The 23400-nt window shown below is 39.8% G+C and overlaps 1 protein-coding gene across 1 annotated transcript in view; it reads left to right on the plus strand.

Moving 5' to 3' along the window:
* Positions 1 to 21066, plus strand: part of LOC131228042 (probable cyclic nucleotide-gated ion channel 20, chloroplastic) — a 54396-nt gene extending 33330 nt beyond the window's left edge. Inside the window, exons 8-13 of the mRNA XM_058223878.1 lie at positions 12519 to 12664; positions 14806 to 14883; positions 17082 to 17211; positions 17322 to 17568; positions 19022 to 19193; positions 20704 to 21066. Of these exons, the coding sequence (XP_058079861.1) occupies positions 12519 to 12664; positions 14806 to 14883; positions 17082 to 17211; positions 17322 to 17568; positions 19022 to 19193; positions 20704 to 20830 (900 nt within the window). The 3' untranslated portion in view covers positions 20831 to 21066. The remainder of the gene's footprint in view (positions 1 to 12518; positions 12665 to 14805; positions 14884 to 17081; positions 17212 to 17321; positions 17569 to 19021; positions 19194 to 20703) is intronic.
* Positions 21067 to 23400: the final 2334 nt, after the last annotated feature.

Raw genomic sequence — 23400 nt, forward strand, 5'->3', positions numbered from 1 at the left:
AATAGTATTGTTGATGGGGACATCACGCGTGCACGCACATGCGCGCCGCCCCCCCTTTGCACGTATGCCAGAAGGAGGGCCCCACCGTTGATCTGGATCGATGACGACATCCAGGGAGGGCCTCCTAGTTAGAAGACGGAGTTTGATTCTTTGAAGCGGGCCCGATAGTCAAGTAAAGCTCATCATGAGATCTCATGATCGGGGCCCACTAGTCTGATTAATCTTATATTTTAGGTTTTGCTCATTAATGTTATTTAGAGTATCATGGACGGTTTAGATTTCTTTGATTAGTTTTTATTTTTGTTCACCAAGTAATAGGTTGCGCACATGACGCGAGTTTTGGGGTATAGAGTTTGCTTATAAATAGACACTCCTTGTAGCCTTTTCATTCATTAAAGAAATAAAAATTCATTCGTGTTTTTTTACTCTCTGAGTTTTGAGTTGTGGAAAAATTCAAGTGGGAGCGAAGCCCTCCTTTTTCGAAGGGCTAACTACTGTGGTGCGAAGCCACGCCTATCCCAATCCGCCCCTACCTTTTTCTATCCATATCTCTCACTTTCTACAATCATTCTTGCTTTGAATCTACCAATTTTTGCAGCCGTTTTTCTCCATACAGCCAGTTTCCAGAATCTGTCCCTACAAGAGGGCCGAAACTTCGACGGAGCACTGCGCCCAGACCGTACGTCCGATCGCCATAAGATTTGGAGGGTTTGTAGTCCCCCCTGACCGACTAGAGCTTAGAAGGCCGTTTTGGGATTCGAGCCCCCAACGCACCTGCGACTAGCCTCCTGCGCTCGTGCGTCAGGCCCGGGACGCAGTCCGCACGTGGGAGCTGTCGTTTGGTTCAGGTTTTCTTCTTATTTTTCCATTTCACACCAGTTTTTCATAACCCTAACCGTAGATTGCGTGATTTTTACTTCGTTTGCCCCTTTTCTTACCCTAGGGTTTTCTGAATTGCAATTTGTGAATCCCTTGGATTAGGGTCTGATTGCTATTTCCCCTTGAGTATCGTTTGGTCTATAATTTTACTGATCCAGTCCTAGCCTGTGTAGGCCTGGACCTGCAAAAATTCCCCTTGAATATTTGAGCTTTTGTGTGGGATGTGGAATTATTATGTGATTGTTTCTGAATTAGTATGATCTAAGCCTGAGATCTTGCATATCATATTTAAATTTCACGTCCTGCATCAAATTTGGTATCAGAGCCTAGGGTTCTTATAGGGGAATATATTACATGTTTAGGGTTAGTTTGTTTAAGTCATTCATGCATTCAATTTCATCACATATGGCTGTTTAGAAGACCGTAGTCCCTGATATTAGTTGCTGAAATTTCTGTTAGCAGGAAGTTAGCAATTCACATTGCTGTAATTTTCTGTTATTCCCTTATTTTGCAACTATATTGCTGAATTTTAGTAACACTTTGTAGTTTCCCTCATATAGTCTCATAGGATCATTTAGTCCCATTTAGTTGCATATAGTCGTCATAGAAAGTCCTTAGGTTGAGTAAATAAGTATATGCCCACACGTACAGGTCGTGGTTTTGGTTTGCACCCTATACTAAACATGGAGCAACTGCAGGAATCAGTGGACAAATTAACCCAGCAGGTTGATTCCTTGAGTAAGCGCTTGGAACAACACATAGATCAACGCCTTGACCAATTTAATGATCGCGTTACCTAAATAGAGGCCTCCCTCGGGGCAAACCCCACCATTAGGGAAGATGCCCAATCTCAGGTAGGCGGTCAGGAGGTTAGACCAAGGAATGGAGGCGGCCAAGGAGTTGGTCATGGGCACGCACCTATGCACCCACCCCGCGAGGGACATCATGATCAATATGACCCAGATGCGCAACTCCTCAACAGAGTTAGAATAGATGCTCCTACATTTGATGGCCACTTGGACCTTAAAGCCTTTCTAGATTGGTTGGCAGATATGAACCACTATTTTGAGTGGTATGACATGTCGGATGCTCGACGAGTCCGATTTGCCAAGATGAAGCTTGTGGGTCAAGCAAAGAGGTTTTGGGCGACGGTTGAACGAAAGAAAGAAAGAGCGAGGGAACTCCCAATAGTCCATTGGGGAGAAATGAAAGAAACGCTTAAAGAAAAGTACATCCCCTTCTCTTATCGCTTGCGGTTGATTGAGGAGTGACAGTCTCTTCAACAGGGTTCCATGAGTGTTGCTGACTATATTGAGAAATTTGAAGAGTACTTGACCCCGTACTCACCCTTGCTCGTTTTAAAACGGGCCTCCGTCCGACATTAGGAGAGAGTTGCTCGCCAAAGACAGACACTATTGAATAGTTGTATCAAGTAGTGTTGGATGTTGAGCAATATCTCAAAGCGTCTATGGGGAGGCGGTTTGACTTTCGCGATTCTAGTGCTAAGGCCAATCCCTCTGGGGCTAAACCTAACATTGGATACCAAAACAAACCTTCCAACAATTTTCAGCCTAGGTCCAAGGAAGATAAGGGTAAAGAAATTGTTGGGTCTAGTTCACGTGGAAGTGGGGCCACTAGGTGTTTTAAGTGTCAGGGGTTTGGTCACTTTGCCTACTAGTGCGGCACGAGAGAGGGCACCAAAGTACTTATTGACGGACAAGTAGAAGTAATGCCCCCAGAGAGTAATGGTGAGGAGGAAGAATATGAGTTAGCAGAAACCCCTAGTGATGATGAAGAGGGACTGCAAGAGTCTGCGACCCTCGCAGTTGTGCGTTGCGCCTTTGCTCAAGCCAAGAATATAGACGATTGGCGCCGCAACACGATCTTCTATACTTTTGCAAAATGTGGGGAAAAGAGCTGTAAGATAATCATGGATAGTGGTAGTTGTGCCAACGTGGCATCAACTAGCATTGTGAGCCATTTGGGCTTAAAGCTGGAAGCCCATCCTTAACCCTATAAAGTCTCCTGGGTTTATGAAACTTCCATTTCAGTGTCACACCGATGTCTTGTTCCCGTTCAGTTTGGATCTTATAAAGACACTTTGGTGTGATGTTGTTCTTATGGATGTTGGTCATATTATTCTGGGCAGACCATAACTCTATGACAGGGATGTCACCATATTTGGTCATTCATATGTGTGTACATTCTGGTTTGAGGGCAAGAAGGTCAAGCTAAATCCTCTACCACCTAAGAATACGACTGGAAAGGAGTCCACCACACAGAGTGGTGTGAGCGGCTCAAAAGAATTGAAGGAGTTGATGTTCAAGTCCAAATTGCTTCATATTTTGAATGCCAAAGACTTTGAGCGAGAAACGGAGGCGGACTCAATGGTATATGCCCTCGTGGCTAGGGAGTGTACCAAAGGCTAGTGTAGAATTACCCACCGAGGCCATTTAGGTAGTGCATGAGTTTTGTGATGTCTTTCTTGAGGATCTATTGGATGAGCTTCTCCCAATGAGGGATATATAACATGGGGCGACTCTACCAAACCTCCCACATTACAGAATGAACCCAAAGGAGCACGTTGAGTTGAAGAGACAGATTGATGAGCTCCTAGAGAAGGGTTTCATTCAAGAGAGCATGAGCCCATGTGTTATGCCCGCTCTTCTTACACCCAAGAAGGATGACACATGGAGGATGTGTGTTGATAGTAGGGCCATCAACAAAATTACAGTCAAGTATCGGTTTCCTATACCACGTCTTGATGACATGCTGGATATGATGGCTGATGCTACTATCTTCTCAAAAATTGACCTCAAAAGTGGTTATCACCAAATCTGTGTACGCCGTGGTGATGAGTGGAAGACGGCCTTCAAGACAAAGGATGAGCTATACGAGTGGTTAGTTATGCCTTTTAGTTTAACTAATGCCCTAAGTACTTTCATGCGGGTGATGACCCAAGTGTTGAGGCTCTTCATGGGGAAGTTCCTGGTCGTATACTTTGATGATATCTTGATTTATAACATGACTAAGGAGCAACACCTCAACCATTTGAGGCAGGTTTGTGGGATCCTTAGGGCCAAGAAGTTGTATGCCAACCTAAAGAAGTGTGCGTTTTTATCTAGTAGTGTGATCTTCTTAGGTTTTATTGTGTCAGCTGAGGGCATATCGGCGGATCCCGAAAAGGTCAAAGCCATTGTTAATTGGCTTGAACGCCGCAATATTCATGAGGTGTGCAACTTTTACGGCTTAGCCACCTTCTATAGGCGGTTCATTTGAGGTTTCACTTCCATTATGGCTCCTATCACGAATTGCATAAAAAAAAGCGAGTTTCAATGGACAAAGGCCGCCTCGAAGGCCTTCAAGGAGATAAAGGTCAAGATGACCGAAGCTCCAGTCATACGACTTCCAGATTTTTCAAAAGCCATTGAAGTCGCATGTGACGCGTTAAGAGTCGACATAGGAGGAGTGCTTAGTCAGGAAGGGCACCCTGTCGCCTTTTTTTAGTGAGAAACTGAATGAGGCGAAACAAAGATATTCCACTTATGACAAAGAATTCTATGCGGTAGTACAATCACTGCGCCATTGGCGTCATTATCAATTACCGCAAAAATTCGTATTATTCTCAGATCATAAGGCCTTGAGATATCTGAACTCTCAGAAGAAATTAAACCCTAGGCATGCCAAGTGGGTTCAATTCCTTTAAGAGTACACTTTTGTGCTTAAGCACAAGGCCGGTGTAGAGAAGAAGCTTGCTGACGCGTTGAGTCCTTGAGTCGCATTACTTAACTCCATGAGCATTGAAGTTACGGGCCTTGAGCGCATCAAAGAAAAGTATTCTTGGTTTCCAAATTTCGGAGTTGTGTACGCCGGTGTATTAAATATCGATGATATCGGTCGATATATCCCCCGATATATCTTGTATACCACTAGTGCGATAGGAAACGCACAAGTAGTGCGATATATCCCACATGTTCGATTTGGTGAGCATTTTTGAATTTTAGTCCTTTTATTTTCTGTAAATCATGTTAAATTAGTGTCAGATTGTTACGAATCCATGATTTTTACGTGAAAAATCATGAATTGGGAGCTTCAATTTCGAGATTTGGAGGAGATGGGCCAAGTCATTTAAAATTGAAAAAAAAAATCAAAATTTCCTAATTTTTTGCAAATCGTTTGCAATCTTTGTGTCCAAACATCAAATCAAATATGTATGTAACTTAATCTAGCGATTATTCTTCTGCTTTTGAGTGTATTGCTTGTGTTTCCACGTCTTCTTACATTTATAAATTATATGAATAGACATTGAATATACTTGCATCAATTCAGTTAGACAATGCATAGATTAGGACCCTAATACAAAGAAAACCTATTATGTATACTTGTTTTTTGTAATGTTTTAATTTATAAATGTGTATTGATGTCTTTTTTAACAATCACCGAAGTTTCATTGAAAAATTCGACCAATTTCCCAATGATTCCCCATGTTTCCAACAACAGCGATACATTCCACGATACAACCGATATATCCCATGCGATAACCGATACGTATCCGTATCCCAAGAATGTGATACATAATGCAATACCGATGTTTCGAACACTGGTGTACGTGTCGTTGTTAGAGAGTCTATCAGGAGCTAGCAGTGAGTATTTGATTTTAGATGGATATTTGTTTAGGAGTGACTGCTTGTGCATATCACGCACCTCCCTCCGCGATTTTTTTGTCTGAGAGTTACATTTAGGAGGGGTCGCGGGTCATTTCGATCAAGACAAGATTATTGCCATGGTGGAGGATAGGTTTCATTGGCCAAGCCTCAAGCGAGACGTGACCAAAATTATAGGGCAATATCGTACTTGTCAACTGACAAAGCAAAAGAAACAGAATACAGAATTATACACACCTTTGCCAGTCCTATTCATCCCTTGGCAGGACATCAGTATGGACTTCGTATTTGGACTTCCCAAGACTATTTGGAAACATGATTCCATATTTGTTGTCGTGGACCATTTCTCTAAAATGGCCCACTTCATCCCTTGTTCTAAGACTTTCATCGCATCTCATGTTGGCAAGCTGTTTTTTAGTAAGGTCGTCAAACTATATGGGTTACTAAAAACCATAGTGTCTGACCATGACGTGCGATTCATGAGTTACTTTTGGAAGACACTATGGCATATGATGAATACTAGGCTCCAATTTTCTTCTGCCTACCACCCTCGGACCGATGGTCAGACTGAGGTGGTCAATAGGAGGCTAGGGAGTTTACTTAGATACTTAGTGGGGGAGCACACCAGGACGTGGGACGCCGTACTACCTATAGCCGAGTTTGCATTCAATAGTTCTGTTAATAGGACCACAGGTTTAAGTCCTTTTTTCAAGTCGTTATTGGTTATAAGCCTAGGAAGTCTATTGATCTTGTCCCCATGTCATTGTCCCATAGGCCATCAGAGTTTGCAGAGTATTTTGGGTATCACATTCATTCATTGCATTAAGAAATCAGGCAAAAGATCACTACCAGTAATGAACATTACAAATTTTCTGCAGACCAGCATAAACGTTTCAAAGAATTCAATATTGGGGACCCTGTGATGGTCCGCATTAGGCCCGAGCGGTATCCTCCGAGGGCTGTTCGCACGTTACACGCGTGTAGCGCTGGACCCTTCAAAATTATAAAACAAAACGGTCTCAATGCGTATGAGGTAGATCTTCCACCTTCCATGAGAATTAGTTCTACATTCAATGTGGAAGATTTAGTTACTTTTCAGGGGACCACTGATACTTTGTCCGACCCTTTGCCCATCCATCCTAATTTTTCAGATTTGTCCCTTGATCCATGGCCTCTTCCTGACCTTTCTTCCCAGCCTCTATCTCCCATACCTAACCTTCACACAACTAGAGAGGAAATAGAGGATATCATGGACCATCAGATAGTTTCAACGTCGGACGGCGGTTTTCAAAAGCACTTGGTTAAATGGAAGTTACGCCCAACTTTAGACAACACGTGGCTCACTGTGGAGGAGCTTCAGAGACTCGATCCTGACATCTTAGAGTGGTTCATGAGTTTTATTCAGCCAGTGGCGAAATCTTTGCAGCCGGGGAGAGTTGATGGGGACATCACACGCGCATGCACACGCACGCCGCCCCCCCTACGCACGTACGCCAGAAGGAGGGCCCCACCGTCGATCTGGATCAATGACGACGTCCAGGGAGGGCCTCCTAGTTAGAAGACAGAGTTTAGTTCATTGAAGCAAGCTCGATAGTCAAGTAAAGCCTGTCATGGGATTTAATGATCGAGGCCCACTAGTCTGATTAATCTCATATTTTAGGTTTTGCTTATTAATGTTATTTAGAGTATCATGGACAGTTTAGATTTCTTTGATTAATTTTTATTTTTGTTTACTTCATTGTGAAGTAATAGGTTGCGCATATGGTGCGAGTTTTGGGGTATAGGGTTTGCTTATAAATAGACACCCCTTGTAGCTTTTTCATTCATTGAAGAAATAAAAATTCATGCGTGTTTTTTTCTACTCTCTGAGTTGTGGAAAAATTCAAGCGGGTGCGAAGCCCTCCCTTTTCGAAGGGCTAACTACTATGGTGCGAAGTCATGCCTATCCCAATCCGCCCCCACCTTCTTCCATCCATATCTCTCACCTTCTACAATCATTCTTGTTTTGAATCTACCAGTTTTTGCAGCCATTTTCTCCATACAGCCAGTTTCCAGAATCTGGCACCGCAGGAGGGCTGAAACTTCGATGGAGCACTGCGCCCAGACCGTACGTCGGATTGCCACGAGATTTGGAGGGTTTGTAGTCCCCCTGGCTGACCAGAGCCTAGAAAGCCACTTTGGGATTCGAGCCCCCAGCGCATGTGCGGCCAGCCTCCTGCGCACCTGTGTCATGCCCGGGACGTAGTCCGCATGCGGGAGTTGTCATTTTGTTCAGGTTTTCTTCCTATTTTTCCATTTCACACCAGTTTTTCATAACCCTAACCCTAGATTACGTGATTTCTACTTCATTTGCCCCTTTTCTTACCCTAGGATTTTTTGAATTACAATTCGTGAATCCCTTGGATTAGGGACTGATTGCTGTGTATGTGTGGATGATTGCTATTTCTCCTTGAGTATTGTTTGGTCCATAATTTTACTGATCCAGTCCTAGCCTATGTAAGCCTGGACCTGCGGAGATTCCCCTTACTTGAATATTTGAGCTTTTGCGTGGGATGTGGAATTATTATGTGATTGTTTCTGAATTAGTATGATTTAAGCTTGAGATCTTGCATATCATATTTAAATTTCATGTCCTGCATCAATTGTATTTGTATGCAGAAGGGATCAAGGTTGACCTTGAGAAAATCAAAGCCATTGCTAAGTGGCCCACGCCACGAACCCTTTTAGAGATTTGTTCTTTCCACAAACTTGGTGACATTTTATCGGAGATTTATCCAAAATTTTAGCATCATCATCATACTTTTCACCGATTATATGCAAGGAGGCAAATTTGAATGGACTAAAGCGGTGGATTGAAGCTTCGGTGCAATAAAAAAGAATGATAGAGGCTTCGGTTCTTGCACTTCTGGACTTCAATGTCTTTGATGTGAAAAGCGGCGTTTCAAATGTTGGCATTGGCTCAGTGTTGAGTCAGGAAGGAAAGCTTATTGCTTTCTTTAGTTAGAAGCTTAATGATGTATAGAAGAACTACTCCACATATGATATTGCGTTCCATGTAGTTGTCCAGGCACTATGACATTGGAGACATTACTTGATTTATCGGGAATTCATTTTATACTCGGGCCATGAGCGTTGAGATATCTCAACTCCCAAATGGAGCTGGGTGCTCGTCATGCAGAGTAGATGGCTTTCCTATAAGAATATGCTTTCCTTTCCAATCACAAAGTTGGAACTCATAACAAAGTGGCCTATGCTTTTAGTAGGAGGGTGGTTCTGCTAGGAACTCTTGCTGTGGGGGTGATCAAAATCGAGGCATTAAAGAAGAATAATACAAAGAGGAACTCATTTTTGCCAAAGTATTTGCCAAGTGTGTGGATTGCTCAGATCCAAAGTGTGAATTCATCTCACATGACGGATATCTATTCAAGGGTTCTCACCTATGCAATCTCGAAGGATCGTTATGAGAAAAGATCGTATTTGAGCTACAGGAAGGAGGACTGGGTGGCCACTTTGGAAGTGATAAAACATTGGCCATCGTGGAAGAAAAATGCTACTACCCCCATATGCACCGTGACGTTGAACGGTTTGTGGCACAGTGTTGTCGATGCCAAGTCTCCAAAGGTTATATGTAGAATACCGGCCTTTATACGTTGCTTCCCATTCCAATCATACATTGGGTGGATATTTTTATGGACTTCATTTTGGGTCTTCCTAAGACTTAAAAGGGGAGCAGATTCAATTTTTGTTGTGATGGGCCATTTTTTGAAGATGGCATACTTCATTTTTTGTACAAGGATGATGGACGGTATGAATATCGCCAACATATTTTTCACAGAAGTTGTGCTACTTCATAGGGTACTGAAAACAATAACTTCAGATCGTGATTTGAAGTTTGTGGGCCACTTTTGGCGCACTTTATAAAAATGATTGGGGACTAAGTTTCAAATCTCTAACACATCTTCCTTAAACAGGCGACCAAACTGAGACAGTTAACACAAACCTTGGTAACCTCTTGAGTAATATCTCTGGTTGGATTCCATCCAACGGATGCGTACCTTGAGGTCAATTGAGAGTCGATCTCAAGCTGAGTTTGCCTACAACTCAGTAAATTGTACTACTAGAAAAATCCCTATTTGAGATAGTAAATGGGGAAGTGCACATCATGTACCTTTTATTTTAACACACACACACACACCCCACACACTCACGCCTTAGTGGGATTTCACCACCTATGGATGCTCGAACCCTTGACCGGGTGTTGAAACTCCTGAGAGTCTACCACCGGAGCAAGAATAAGGATCCATGCACATCATGTACTTGACTAAATGCCATTAGTGGTACATGATCAAGTGAGCGAAGATGCTGATGCTTTCGCCATGCACGTCTAAGACTTACAAGCTCAAATAAAGAAGGTTGAACACAACAACACTAGGTATTGAGAAGTAGTGAATGAATATCAACGTTACAAGATATATAAAGAAGGTAACTTAATTATGGTTTATCTTCGCAAAGAAAGGTTTTCGAGTGAACTTACAACAAGCTCAAGTCTAAGAAAATTGGTCCATGTTGAGTCAAGAGGAAGTTGGATAATAATGCCTATGAGATCAAGTTGCCAGCTAACTTAGATATCTCGTCAACTTTCAATCTGGCAAATTTATTCGAGTGCCATTGCGAGACGTCTAACGTGCAAGATGAAGCCATTATTGATATGGATAAGCAACTCCTAAAGAATGAAAAAAAAGGAAGAAGTTGAACAAGTGTTGCAAATGAAGACTACTAACACTTGACGGGGCCTATGTAGGCAATACTTGGTGAAATGGAAGAACAAGCCCTATTTTGAATGCACATGGATCATAGGCGACGGATTGAAATGATTGGATCCAAACCTCTATTACTTGTATGAAGCATCCAATTCGTTGGAGTTGAGTTCTTTCCAACTCGAGGGAATGATGCAGGCTCATGACCCACCTAGGCCCACAGCCTACTCAGGCTCATCTAGGCTCACTATATGGCCTGATGACCTAGGCCCACAACCCATCGTAAGGCCCAACACGTGCTGATTTTTGGATGGTTTATTTATAAATTTGGGGGCCTAAATCAAGGATTGCAATCTACTATTTTTGAAAGATATGGAGGCTGATTTAAAGATATAATTGAAGATATGAAGGGGATTTGATTGAAGATATGGGGTTGATTTAGAGATGTAATTAGGATTTTCTATATTTTCTTTTACTATTGTTAGGCTTTTACCATCTTAGGTAGATTAGATTGATTTGAGGTCAACCATGATTGATTTGAAATCAATCTCTTAGTTGGGGGGATTCTTACTAGAGATTCATTTAGAGCCTATAAAAAGAGGGGGTGGTGTAGGAAGAGTATGCATTCCAATATTTTTCTAAGTGTGAGGTTTTTTTTGGATGGTAAGAGAATAGTTTGATATCAATGAAGTTCTCTCTCTCTCTCTCTCTCTCTCTCTCTCTCCCTCTCTCTACTCTAATATTCTTGCAGGTGTTCTCTTGTCCATTTCTTTGCAATTTAGGTGTTGAGATCTCATTGACTTGATAAGCAGGTTGCACCATTTAAAACAAACACTTTGGTCAAATCATCCTAATTATTCCATCCATGGCTTGGGAAACACATACCTATACAAAAGAAGGCCAACTTTTTGATGGATAGGATCATCCGTTCAGTGTGATTTTTGGATGATCATGGAGTATGGGCTGTACCTAATGAATATCCATTTGATCGATTTGGACTGTTCATGTGCAACTAAGAATGATATATTATTTCTCATTTCATAATTCTTCAAGCTAACGAGTAATGAGAAGTCTTCCATATCTGTGCTTTTGATGGCCGTGATTCTCTTTTTGTATACTTGAATTGTATCCTTCTACCATCTTCATAGGCCACTGGCTATCAAATTCATTTGTCGATGTGATAAAGTGCCTAATGAGAAACCGAGCTAAGATGCTGGAGATTCAGTGAAAGTATCCCCCACTTTCCAGGGAGCACCCAACCTCGTATTTACTCTTCTAACCACATAAAGAACATTGCTCATGATCCTAAATTTGTAGGAGGTCAGAGGTCCATTGTTCATTTTTTCTTTCTAAAACTCCGTTGCATGGAATATTATTGTGAACTCTGTTTTGCGCTTTATTTTAGTATCAATTTACTAAAGTGTCTGCAAACTGCACCTTTACATTCATTGCTCCCCTTGACAACAATGCTTAACTATTTCTGTGTTGAGAAATACTGGCTCATTTATCCACCATTTATGCAATATATCATATACAAGCTTTTTGCTAAGTGCACACACGTGTGCAATAAAGCTTATGTACACGCCACACATGCCAGCATGGCACGATAGGTCTGAAATCCATTCCATCCATCAGAAAGGAACCACTATGTTGATGCTCTAGCCCAAGAATAAGGTTTATCCACTGGTCAGGTGGGCAGTGACCACAGTTTGCAAAACAAATGTATAGCTATGAAAAACTTGGCTGAAGTTTTCTAACCCATTGACCTGTTTCTAATATTGGGGCCCACATGCTGAGAGCACCATATTTATTTTTCAGAAAACTTGCAGAAGGTCGGATCAACCTGATGGATGGATTGGATCTTGCACCGATGTGCCATGTTGGCACATGTCTGGCATGTATATGAACTTTACCGCACATGCGTGCATGCTAGCAAAGCTCCATATACAAATATAAAATATGACCTTATACCATTCCCCACCCCCCCAAAAAAAAAAAAAAAAAAAACCTTATCTTATTACATTGGTTTTAGAACCATTCGTGTAAAATCCATAGCATGTATAGTGCTTTTAGTGTGATTCTTCTATGAATGCTAGTCCTAAACACGAGCAAGGCCTCTTTTCCTTTTCTAAATTGAATTCGTTTCTAGTGTGCTGTGTATGCTTAAACATTGCTCTTTACCAGCTTTCTCATTTCGTTTATTTTGGTCACATAATAGCAAATCAGTACTCTGGCTGGGAACCTAGTCCCCAGCTCTTTTGTGTGGGAAGTTCTATTCACTATGGGCATCGTTGGGCTTGGCCTGTTACTTTTTGCTCTACTTATTGGAAATATGCAGAACTTCCTCCAAGCTCTTGGACGCAGGTGAGGGAGTCATTTCAGTCATTTGACCATAACTTCCTTTGTTGAATTCTGAACCTTAAAAATTTCTTTGCAGATTGCAAATGACTTTAATAAGAAGAAGTTGCCTGTTAAAATTTAGTGTTCGGTCAAGCACATGCTACTATCATAAGATCGTACTGTTGTCAGACGAAAATTTGTATACTCGTTAATAGTAGTATTTTCTTGTTCTAGTTTATATTTTAGTTTTGAACGGTTATCCTTATGAAATCACTTGTTACTGCTATAGTTAAATCATTTCAAATATCTTTCCTCTATCTACAATGTACATCAGTAGACTATTAAACTAGGGAGTTGAGGTTGGGAACCACCCTGACCAATAAGTTAACTTGGTAAGACAATGATACTCCTCTGTACTATCATGTTACCAGAAGTGGGAAGTGTGCGCGTACTTGCCAATTAGGTGGTCCAAATGCTGTGTTCCTTTAACTATCATTATCCATTATGTATGATGAAATTATGAATATGTATACTTTGCATAGTTATCTGCATGCTGACTTTATCACTCTATAGTGATACATATTAACATTCAAATGCTATGTTCGACTCCCCTCCTCGGCATTACCCGATACACATGGTTGTGGGTGATTGTGTGTATCTGCAGGGAATAGTCTCGTCTCAAAAGTGGCAGGGACACCCTGTGTCTTCAAAAAATTTTAAAAAAAAAATAAAAAAAAATCAGCAAATATTTCCATGTCATGAAAACATGATTTCTCTTGTTAAGGATTCTTATGCACATGCATTCATGCAGGCAACAGCTTTTGGCTACTGTTTGTGGTGTGATGGCACCATTTCATTGAATTCAACATTGTTATAATGTGAAAGCAATGATAAACTGCCATGTATAAAAGGTTACTACTACATCAAAACTAGTTTTACATAAAACCTGATTGAATGTGGAGATCCATGAATTTCAGCACTAAATAAGTCGGGTTTGCAAAATGATTTGAATCAGTGAAATCACTGAAAATATCAAATTTTAGTGACAAGTGCTGAACATATGTTTTATCAAACAGGCCCCTGCTTGAATCCAGGAACCTTATACAAGGGTCACGTAGCTGAATCTGTAATTTGAATTATTGTACAAACATAGCATTTGTATTGGAAAAGATTCATGACTTTAAACTTCTTATTACAGACCACTGATTAGAAACATGGTTCAAATACTTCAAAACTCAATTATTATTAAATTTTTGTTAAAATATTACAAAACCATAATCATTAAAAATATGAAATTTCATAGAAAAAACTAGAACCCCTAGAAAAATTCAACTTGGCTTGACTCTGGTCTAGTTTTTTACTCAAGTTGATGAGACCGGAAAAAATGCATGATGAAAACGAGTTTCGTGTCGACTCATCATCCAATCTACTTGAGTCAACTAGGTCAAGTTTCAAGTCTGACTTTACCAGCTTTTCTATTACAATTTGAAAACCTAATTTCCAATTAATGAGAGGTTATAAACCAAGGTGTGTGCAGGCAATCTCTCACATCAGAGATTCAGTTCCTCTATAATTATTAAATTTTATTAAAATATTACAGATGCATAATCGTTAAAAAATATGAAATTTAATAGAAAAACTAGACCCCTTAGAAAAACTCGACTTGGCTTGACTTGGTTGAGTTTTTTATACTCAAGTTGATGTGACTGGAAAAAAGGCGTGATGAAAATGAGTTTCACGTCTAGTTGACTTGACATCCAATCTAGTTTAGTCAACTAGGTCAAGTTTCGAGTCTGACCTGACCAACTTTTCTACTACAATTTGAAAACCTAATGTCCAATTAATGAGAGGTTATAAACCAAGGTCTGTCCAGGCAATTGCTCGCCTTGGAGATTCAGTTCCTCTATCGTGATTGTAATTGATTCCATCCCTTTTACTGATAGGCTCTGAGTTCGATGTTTCTTTTGGTTCACCCCCCCCGAAATAAGAAACATGGACATGTTCTGCAGTCTCGGAAATGCTATGTTTTAGACATCATTCGTTCTTATTTAACAGTCTCGGAAATGCTATGTTTTAGATTGAAGAGTGCAGAGTTTTTGTTTCTGTTTTCTTGTTCTTCTTTTGTCAAGTATTCTCTTTTGATTCACGGTCTTTTATTTCTGAAGGAGGCTAGAAATGCAACTAAGACGTCGTGATGTTGAACAGTGGATGAGCCATAGGAGATTGCCAGAAGGATTAAGGAGGTATCTTATTGTTATCATCTAGATATCTAATTTGTTTTTAAAACTTTCATGCAATTATTTTTTCTCATTGTTTAGGGTGCATTTGGTTGCACCAAATATCATGAAATTTGCATGATATTTCATGATTTTTTCACGCACTCACACCACACGCCCACGCACTCACAGCAAATTTGCATGATATTTCATGATTAATCAGTCAAATTTGTTGCAAAATTTCATGATATTCCATGAAATTTGGTGCAACCAAACACACCCTTAACTAGTCTTTCCTGAATATCTTTGTCAGAGGTGTAATTCTTTAGTATCTCATACTTTATTATCTTAGCTGCACTTTCCATTTATTTTATTTTCTCTTGGTCAATTATACAAATCTCTTGTTTCTTTAGTTGCTTTGCATGAGGATCAAGGGGCTTTTCTAATCATCATGATTCATTACAGAGTCCTGCATTTTTCTAGAAAAGGGATAGAGCACGCAGGGATCCTTATTACAAGAGAGATAGTGCAGCAAGCCTTACTTTCAATAAAAGTACCATCAGCTTATATTGGACATGAAACATGAACAATTCATCCTTCAACCATTTCTAGATTTTCTATGGTTGCAAAAATCATACCCCGAAGCCCTCAGGCCTTGAAATCTTCAAATTGGCTCCTCAGGCATCTGTTTGTCAATTTTGGCTTAGAGCTATCATCTTGTTCAAGATCTTCAAAAGGGATCCTGAAATGGCATAGGAAAACCTTCTCTTAACACATGATGAGGGACAAAAAGAGGATATATGGAAGGCTTTATGAGGTTTGGGTTTCTCCCTTGCTTTAACACCCTAGTTGGGTGTTTGAGTCAGCCATTATGTATGTATCATCTTAAGTCTAAAGGCGCTTTAAAGAATTCATCTGAGTCATAAAGGTCTGATACTAGCTTCCAGTTATATAGGTGACTCTTATTGGTGACCTTTGAGATTGAGCTGATTTGTTGGAGTCACAACGTCTCGATTCATTCTTAAGATTGAGTATTTACAAAAACTGTACCTTAGTCAGACCACATTACTAACCTCCCTACTGCAATCTACCCATCTATTGACTAGAAATTACAAGACTATATTCAGAGCAATGTTTGAAATATCAGCATCGTGTTATTTATCATATCGGGTAATTTATTGCACTTTCAGGGAAACATATGGAAAATGGTTGAATTTTTCAATGAAACTTCAGGGATTATTAAAAAAGACTTTAATATATACTTTTAAATCATAACATCTCAAAAAAGAAGTGCACATAATAAGTTTCCTTTGTATAAGGTCCTAAGCTATACGCTATTTGACTGAACTAATGCAATTATATTGAAATTGAATGCATACTATTTAGTGCATATGTGATGATCATTTCATCAAACATTCCTAAATACTTCGAAATTAGTCTCAATTGACAGCTGGTTGAAGGGAAATTTTGAAAAAAAAATTAATATTTTAATAAAGTTTTATTATTATTTAATTAAAAATGATTTTTATTTCTGAAAATTGACAAGGATTTAACAAATCAGTAGATCATCCCTCATACATTCTTGATTTCATGTTTGGAGTGCAACATTGCAAGCAATTTGGGAGAAATTTTGAAAAATTCGAATTTTCCTCAAATCGGACCACCTACACTCAAATTTCAAAATTAGAGTGTTTGTGATGATCATTTCATCAAATACTCCTGAATACTTCGAAAATTGAAAATGCTTATTAGATCGAACATGTGGGATATATCGGAACTACCTGTGTGTTTTGTATCGCAGAAGTGGGATGCAAGATATATCGTGGGATATATTGGCCGATATTGTCAATATTTAAAACATTGATTCAGAGTACATTAATACCACTAGAACTGACAAAACAAAGACCCCACAAAGTGCCTGTTAGTTGATATTGAATGGAGAGAATTTATTTATATTGGAGAAGACGGAGCTGGTCTTATTTTGTTGTGATGGTGTTGGCTTATCAGTTTATTTGCGATGACTATATTTTCCATCTGGTTTTATTTTATAATGATGGTACCCTCTGTATGTTACAATTCAAAGTGTTTTGTAATCTAGTTCGAATTCGAGTTGAATCTCAACTGGACAAAGGTGCCGATGTAGGATCTGTTACTGCTTAAAAGGTTTATGCTGCTATCTAGGAGTTCCTTAGGTCTAAGATATTTTATTCCTTTGAGCCATGTAGGCAAGTACGGCAATCAGAAAGGTTCAGTTGGGCTGCAACTCGAGGTGTAAATGAAGAATTGCTATTGGAGAACTTACCAGAGGACTTACAGAGAGAGATACGTCGCTATCTATTTAAATTCGTGAAGAAAGTGAGTTCTTTAGATCATGTTTCCTTGTGAAAAAGATCCTTAATGCAAATTTTTTTTACACTATTAAACTACTGATGGGTTATGGATTCCCTAATCCCTATGAGTTGCAGGTGCGTATTTTCACATTAATGGATGATCCCATCGTAGATGCTATCTGTGCAAGACTGAGACAAAAGCTCTACATAGGGGGAAGCAAAATCCTATACACGGGAGGCCCAATTGAGATGATTGTTTTCATTGTGAGGGGAAAGATGGAGAGCATTGGGGGAGATGGCAATGTAGCCCCCTTGTCAGAGGGAGATGTTTGTGGCGAGGAGCTTCTTACATGGTGCCTCGAGCATTCTGCAGGGAATAGAGGTACAAGTCCAATCTCGAGACCTTTTCACTTGTGTAATTAGAGGATGAGTTGAAGTTGACTTGAGCTAGGATGGCCCTGCTTTCAAGAGTAGGATATCGAATCATACTTCTCCCACACATTCCAATGTAACCGCACTAGGGTAACTTACAGCTGGTTACCTAGGGTTGCCCTCGCAAACCGAGAGCCATTGGGGGAATTTTCATGCGATCCACCGCATCCATCAGGTACACTGCCTCATGTTAACCATTGAACCCAAAAGTAATGATCATCTAAAACTCACCGTTGGTTGTGTAGGGCCCACCGTGGTGTTTGTATGCCATCCAGTTCATTCATCTGATGTGTCTCATCAGGATGAATGAATTACCCAAAAATCAGTGTTCCAGAACTCAGGTGGGCCATACCATGTGCATTTAGAGGTTTTAGGTATAATTTTAAGGTGGCCCATGTGAGTGTTGAATCAGCCTGATTTTTGGGATCAAGGTTGAACAAGGTGTGGTGTACCTGATGGACAGCATTGATTTCATACAAGTTATTTACCCTATGTTAGAGAAAGTAAATTCATAGCTAGGTAAGATACGAAAGTGTTTTCCTTTCCATTATATGCCTGAGAACAAGACTGTACATCAGGTGGGCCCCACCATGTATGTGTCATGGCCTGAAAACCAGGCCAATATGGCCATATGGTGGGCCACACATTTGTTGATTCATCAATTGTGGACCAAAGGCCATTTCTTTTTTGACTGTCCATTGTTTTTGTACGCAACCCTCCTGATGACTAGACTGGTCTGATTTTCAGGCTTTGGACATGTATGTTGGGTCCCACCATTGAACGGCATGGGCCTTTTACATTTGTTTCACATTGGCACATGTGGGGCGAGTTTTACATTTGCTTCACATTGGCACATGTGGGGTGAGTTGGATTTGGAATTCTACTCTTGCGAGTAGCCTTCACATTTTTCAAGCTACGAATGTGGCCAAGTACCTGTTATTTGTAGTTTAGTTTGATCTTCAGTCTTCACGGTTTAGAATCTGCTATGCACCTGATGAAATAATGTAGTAGTCTATATTAGTATTTGATTTGCTGGAATCAGTTTCCAATTCATTCTGGTTGGTGAAAGCTTGTTAACACTGCCAAGTGTCATTAACTCATTGGTCAGGTTGCAAAAGTAAGAAATGGCTGAGAAAGTTCTCAGTTTCTGCTGACTGATTATTAGTTGGTTAATGTGTGGTTAACATGTAAACCGATTTCTCAGATGGCATGAAGAAATTTGTAGAGTCATTTGCAATGAGAAGGAACCAAGAAAATACTGCTTCTGCATTTAAAAAAAAATAAAAATAAAATATTTCTTAATTAGTTTACGTCTGTTCTTTGTTCCCGTGCTGAAAGATAAACATTTGATTTATATGCTGTTTTTGTGGACAAAATTATATTGAAATGGTTTCTTTTTTCAGATGGAAGGAAAATCAGATTGTCGGGTTCCATGGGTCACCGATTGCTTTCTAGCAGGACAGTCCGATGTTTAACTAATGTGGAAGCCTTTGCACTCCGAGCTGCTGATCTAGAAGAAGTCACGTCCTTTTTTGCACGCTCCTTGCGGAACCCACGTGTTCAAGGAGCCATAAGGTCCATACTGAACCTCATCTTGTGTTGGTTCTATGTTTAAAATTGCACCTTGCAGACTAATTCCTCCATACCCTAACCATAGTCTACTGTGACTTGGATTTATTATTTTCTTGGTCATTTTGCACCATGGTTTTGGATTCTGGATTTTCAAACCTGGATTTTACATTCTTTCAGTTGTGTTTTGGCAGCCTGGATTTTCTGTCCTGTGGAATCCAGAAACTATGTTTGGCAGCCTAGATTGTTGACTTAAGGGGCCCTTAAAAGAGAGGAGGAGAAAGTAGTTATGGCAGTTGGAGATGATAGAAATCCAGGATTTTGCACTCCACCATTTCTCTTGGATTTTAGAAGGGGTCCTTTAGAGGATTTTCAGTCCAAGTTGGATTCAAAATCCAGGATTTTGGGTGGTGTCAAACATGATTTGGATTGAAAATCCTGGATTCCACTTCCTAAATTGCCCAAATCCATGCTGCCAAATGACCCTGTATCTGTCTATAGAACATAAAATGCAAAGAAAATGTTTAGTGTTCCGGAAATGTAGGTGTAAATATCAAATATCATAGTGATCATCATCATTATAGCCTTGTCCCAACTATTTGGAGTCAGCTTTATGATCCTGTTCCGCCAATCTAGATTTGAAACAGGAATTCTCATGATTTGCTGGGCATATGAACTAGCAACTTCCTACAAACAACCAATGTGCTACTAAGGGCTTGTTTGATTCAACATAATTACCAGTAATTTCTTGTAAATAATTTATAATTATTTATTTTTGTATTTATTGCTAGTGAGATTTGACAGTCACGGTGTCTCAAAGGTTCACCCAGTTTGAGCGATGTCCGTACCTCATCTATGTCATGAAACTCTATGCGCCCCAACATGATGTATGTGTTTTATCCACACCATTGATTCATTTTTCCAGATCATTTTAGGACATCAGCCCGAAAATGGGGCAAATCCAATGCTCAAGTGGACCACACCAAAGAAGAGGGAATAACGGCTCTCATTGTTGAAAACACTTTTTTCCTTGGAATGGTCCACTTCAACTTTGGATCTACCTCATTTTTTGGTTTATACCCTAAAATGATTTGAGAAAATGAATGGATGGTGTAGATAAAACACATACATCATAGTGGGGACCATAGAATTTTGGCTTTTATGAGTTTTGAGTTTTGCTTGAAAAATGAGGTAAATTTCCGCATATATTTCAGACAGTAGGCAAATTTCATTAGTGTGCTTTTACCATGGCTTACTTGAATTTACAGCAAACCAAACGGCCCCTAACCCATGTAACAATAACTCAACGTACATCACAATTCGTGAATATAATTAGTAAGCATAGAAAAAATGTTGTGTTTGTATCATCAATTGGTACTATCATCAATTGGTACCACGAAGACATGCCATGGATGGTCCAACACTTGGGTGCACCATTTGTATAGAGCACGCATCAAAAGCCATCTGGATGGATTTCATTTCAAGGTAAAGGATCTGATACTATTGTTAATGACAGGTACGAGTCTCCATATTGGAGAGAAATGGCAGCGATTCGCATTCAAGTCGCGTGGAAGTACATGAAGAAGAGGCGTTTGGGTCGGTTGGACACCCCCGATTATCGTTCATATCATGCAAGGTATTGAACTTGTACTATGTGTAAGAGGAAAATGTATGTATATATGTATCCCACGCAGTCTTTAGTCAGTGGAGGAGGTTGTAAAATTCCATGAAGTTTCTTTTGAATCCAAACAAGCCCCACTTTCGGCTGTAAAAGATCTTTCTTTTAGACCATTACAGCAGCTTGTACTAACCATTTTCAGTATACTTGCGTGCCAGTGTTGTGATCGATTGAGAGAAACTGTTGAGATATTGTTTGATCTGGTATGGTTGTAGGTGGGTCCATGTTTTGATAATCTAGGCCCCCCATCTGGAGGGACCCCACATGGGATGGGTTATGGGTCATGCAACAATATTGGGCTCAATCAGATGATCCTAGCCACCCAAGCTCTCTCTCTCTCTCACCCCCCCCTTAAGATTCTACTTATTATGGCATATATGTACAAGATCATAAATCTTCATCCCATGGATGGCTTGAATGTTGCTTGTGTGCTACTTTGACACATTGTTTTGGTATATAGATGGGCTATCTTATACACGTGGATTAGCAAGTCTCTTAAAATAAGTTTTTTTTTTTTTTTTTGGTATTACCGACTGACTTTTGGGCTATTTTCCGAAAAAATAAAAATGCTCCCTTTCAAAATATTTAAACTAAAATACCTCATATTTGCAAATTCGGAGAAAAAACTGCTAGTTTGATTTTGGGCCTGTTTGGTAAAACTTGTTTTTACCACTTATCACTGAAATTGGCAATTTTCGGCTATTTTCCCTCATTCAGACACAAAAAATTAAATTTTAATTTGGATTTTCACTGAAAAATGGATTTACTTTTAACTTTCCTCCTCTGACCTAACGAATATGGTAAATGATTTTGAGTTAAAATATTTTTCTAAATGACAAATGTACTCGGGGAAAAAAACTTACATTCTAAGCTTTTCACCGCGACTGCCTAGTTACTGTGTTGATGTGGCAAAGTTCATCATGCTGTATGTGTTATATCCATCCTGTCCATCCATTTTGCCACATCAATATATGGCTAGAGCCACAAACTGAGGTAGACCCAAAGCTCAAGTTGACCACACCACAGAAGGTTGTAGGGACAATGATGCCCACCATTGAAACCTTTTCTAGGGCCGCTATGATGTTTTTTTTTTTTTTTGTTTGTTTGTCATCCAACTTGTTCATAAGTTCACCCAGACCTGGACGAAGGGAAAACGCAAATACCAGCTTGATCCAAAACTTCTGTGGCCCTTGAGAAGTTTTCAATTGTAGGCATTCAATCTCCACTGGTTTTAGTGGTGTGGTCCACTTAAGCTTTTGGTCTGCCACATTTTTGGGCTTATGACCTAAAATAATATGAAAAAAAAGTGTGAACGGTGTGGATCTAATACATCATGGTGGGATCACAAAACTTTATCACATCAACACGGTAACCACCCAGTTGCCGTGCAGTTTTAGGCAATCCGATTGGACGTTGATTTCCTGTAAAAAGCCTTCCGCTCTCGACAGTGGGCCCCTTGTGATGCTTGGGTAAAATTCACCCCGCCCGACCATTTTTCCATATCGTTTTAAGATGAGATAAAGAATAGGCATGTCCAAAACTTCAGTAGGCTGGACTACGGGAAATAGCGAGCAGTGAAATGCCTACCATTAAAACCTCCCTGGTTCCACCAGGATGTTTATATGCCTATCCATATCATTCATTGAGCACTCGCACAACCAAGTCCAAATAAAAATAATCCGAATTTTACATGAAAAAACCTTTGCGGGAAAAACCCACAATGTAAAGCGACGAGTAATGCACTATAAAGCAGAAATTACAAAAGATAGAGTCTTACTAATTAAAACAAACCTCGAATTTACTTCACAAGCTCTAGTTATGCCCTTGAACCCTTATGATCGAATTATATAGCCCTAATACACATCTTCACATCCAAAATCCTGATTACACCTGATATATAAGCTATTACAACCGGAATAGGAAACAAATCCCGCACTAGCTTGATAGCATCGAACACTTTCAATGACATCGAGTAACAATACCAAAACATTCCAACAACTAATATGGATTTTTTGAAATTTTCCGATGGGATCAAGCATCTGTCGATGGCATCGACAGACCCTATTATTAACTGATTTAAGACATCAACAACAATCTCCACTATGTCTTCAATATTCATTTATCATAACTCTTATCAATCATTATCTCTAATTTCGCTTTCCATCATAACTCCACCATCATTTCTCGTGTACACTCTGTTTTCCATTATTGCCTTCACTAAGCCTAGAGAAGTTGCACAGAAATTTAATTTCTATGTGGGAACCACTTTCGTAAGCATGTTAGTTGGATTCACGATTGCGTGAATCTTCTCTAGAGTCATGCCTCTTTCCTCAAGCACCTGTCGGATAAAATGGTGACGCACATCAATATATTTAGTACGTGAGTAATAAATAAAATTCTTAGCCAAATTGATCATGCTTTCACTGTCACAATTGACTGACACGACCTTCTACTAAAGCCTCAATTGATTTATCATTCATCTCAGCCAAACACCTTTCTTGAACGCATCTGTAATTGCCATATACTCAGCTTCAA

The sequence above is a fragment of the Magnolia sinica genome, chromosome 15 (assembly GCF_029962835.1).
Source record: "Magnolia sinica isolate HGM2019 chromosome 15, MsV1, whole genome shotgun sequence".
In the NCBI taxonomy this organism is placed as follows: domain Eukaryota; kingdom Viridiplantae; phylum Streptophyta; class Magnoliopsida; order Magnoliales; family Magnoliaceae; genus Magnolia; species Magnolia sinica.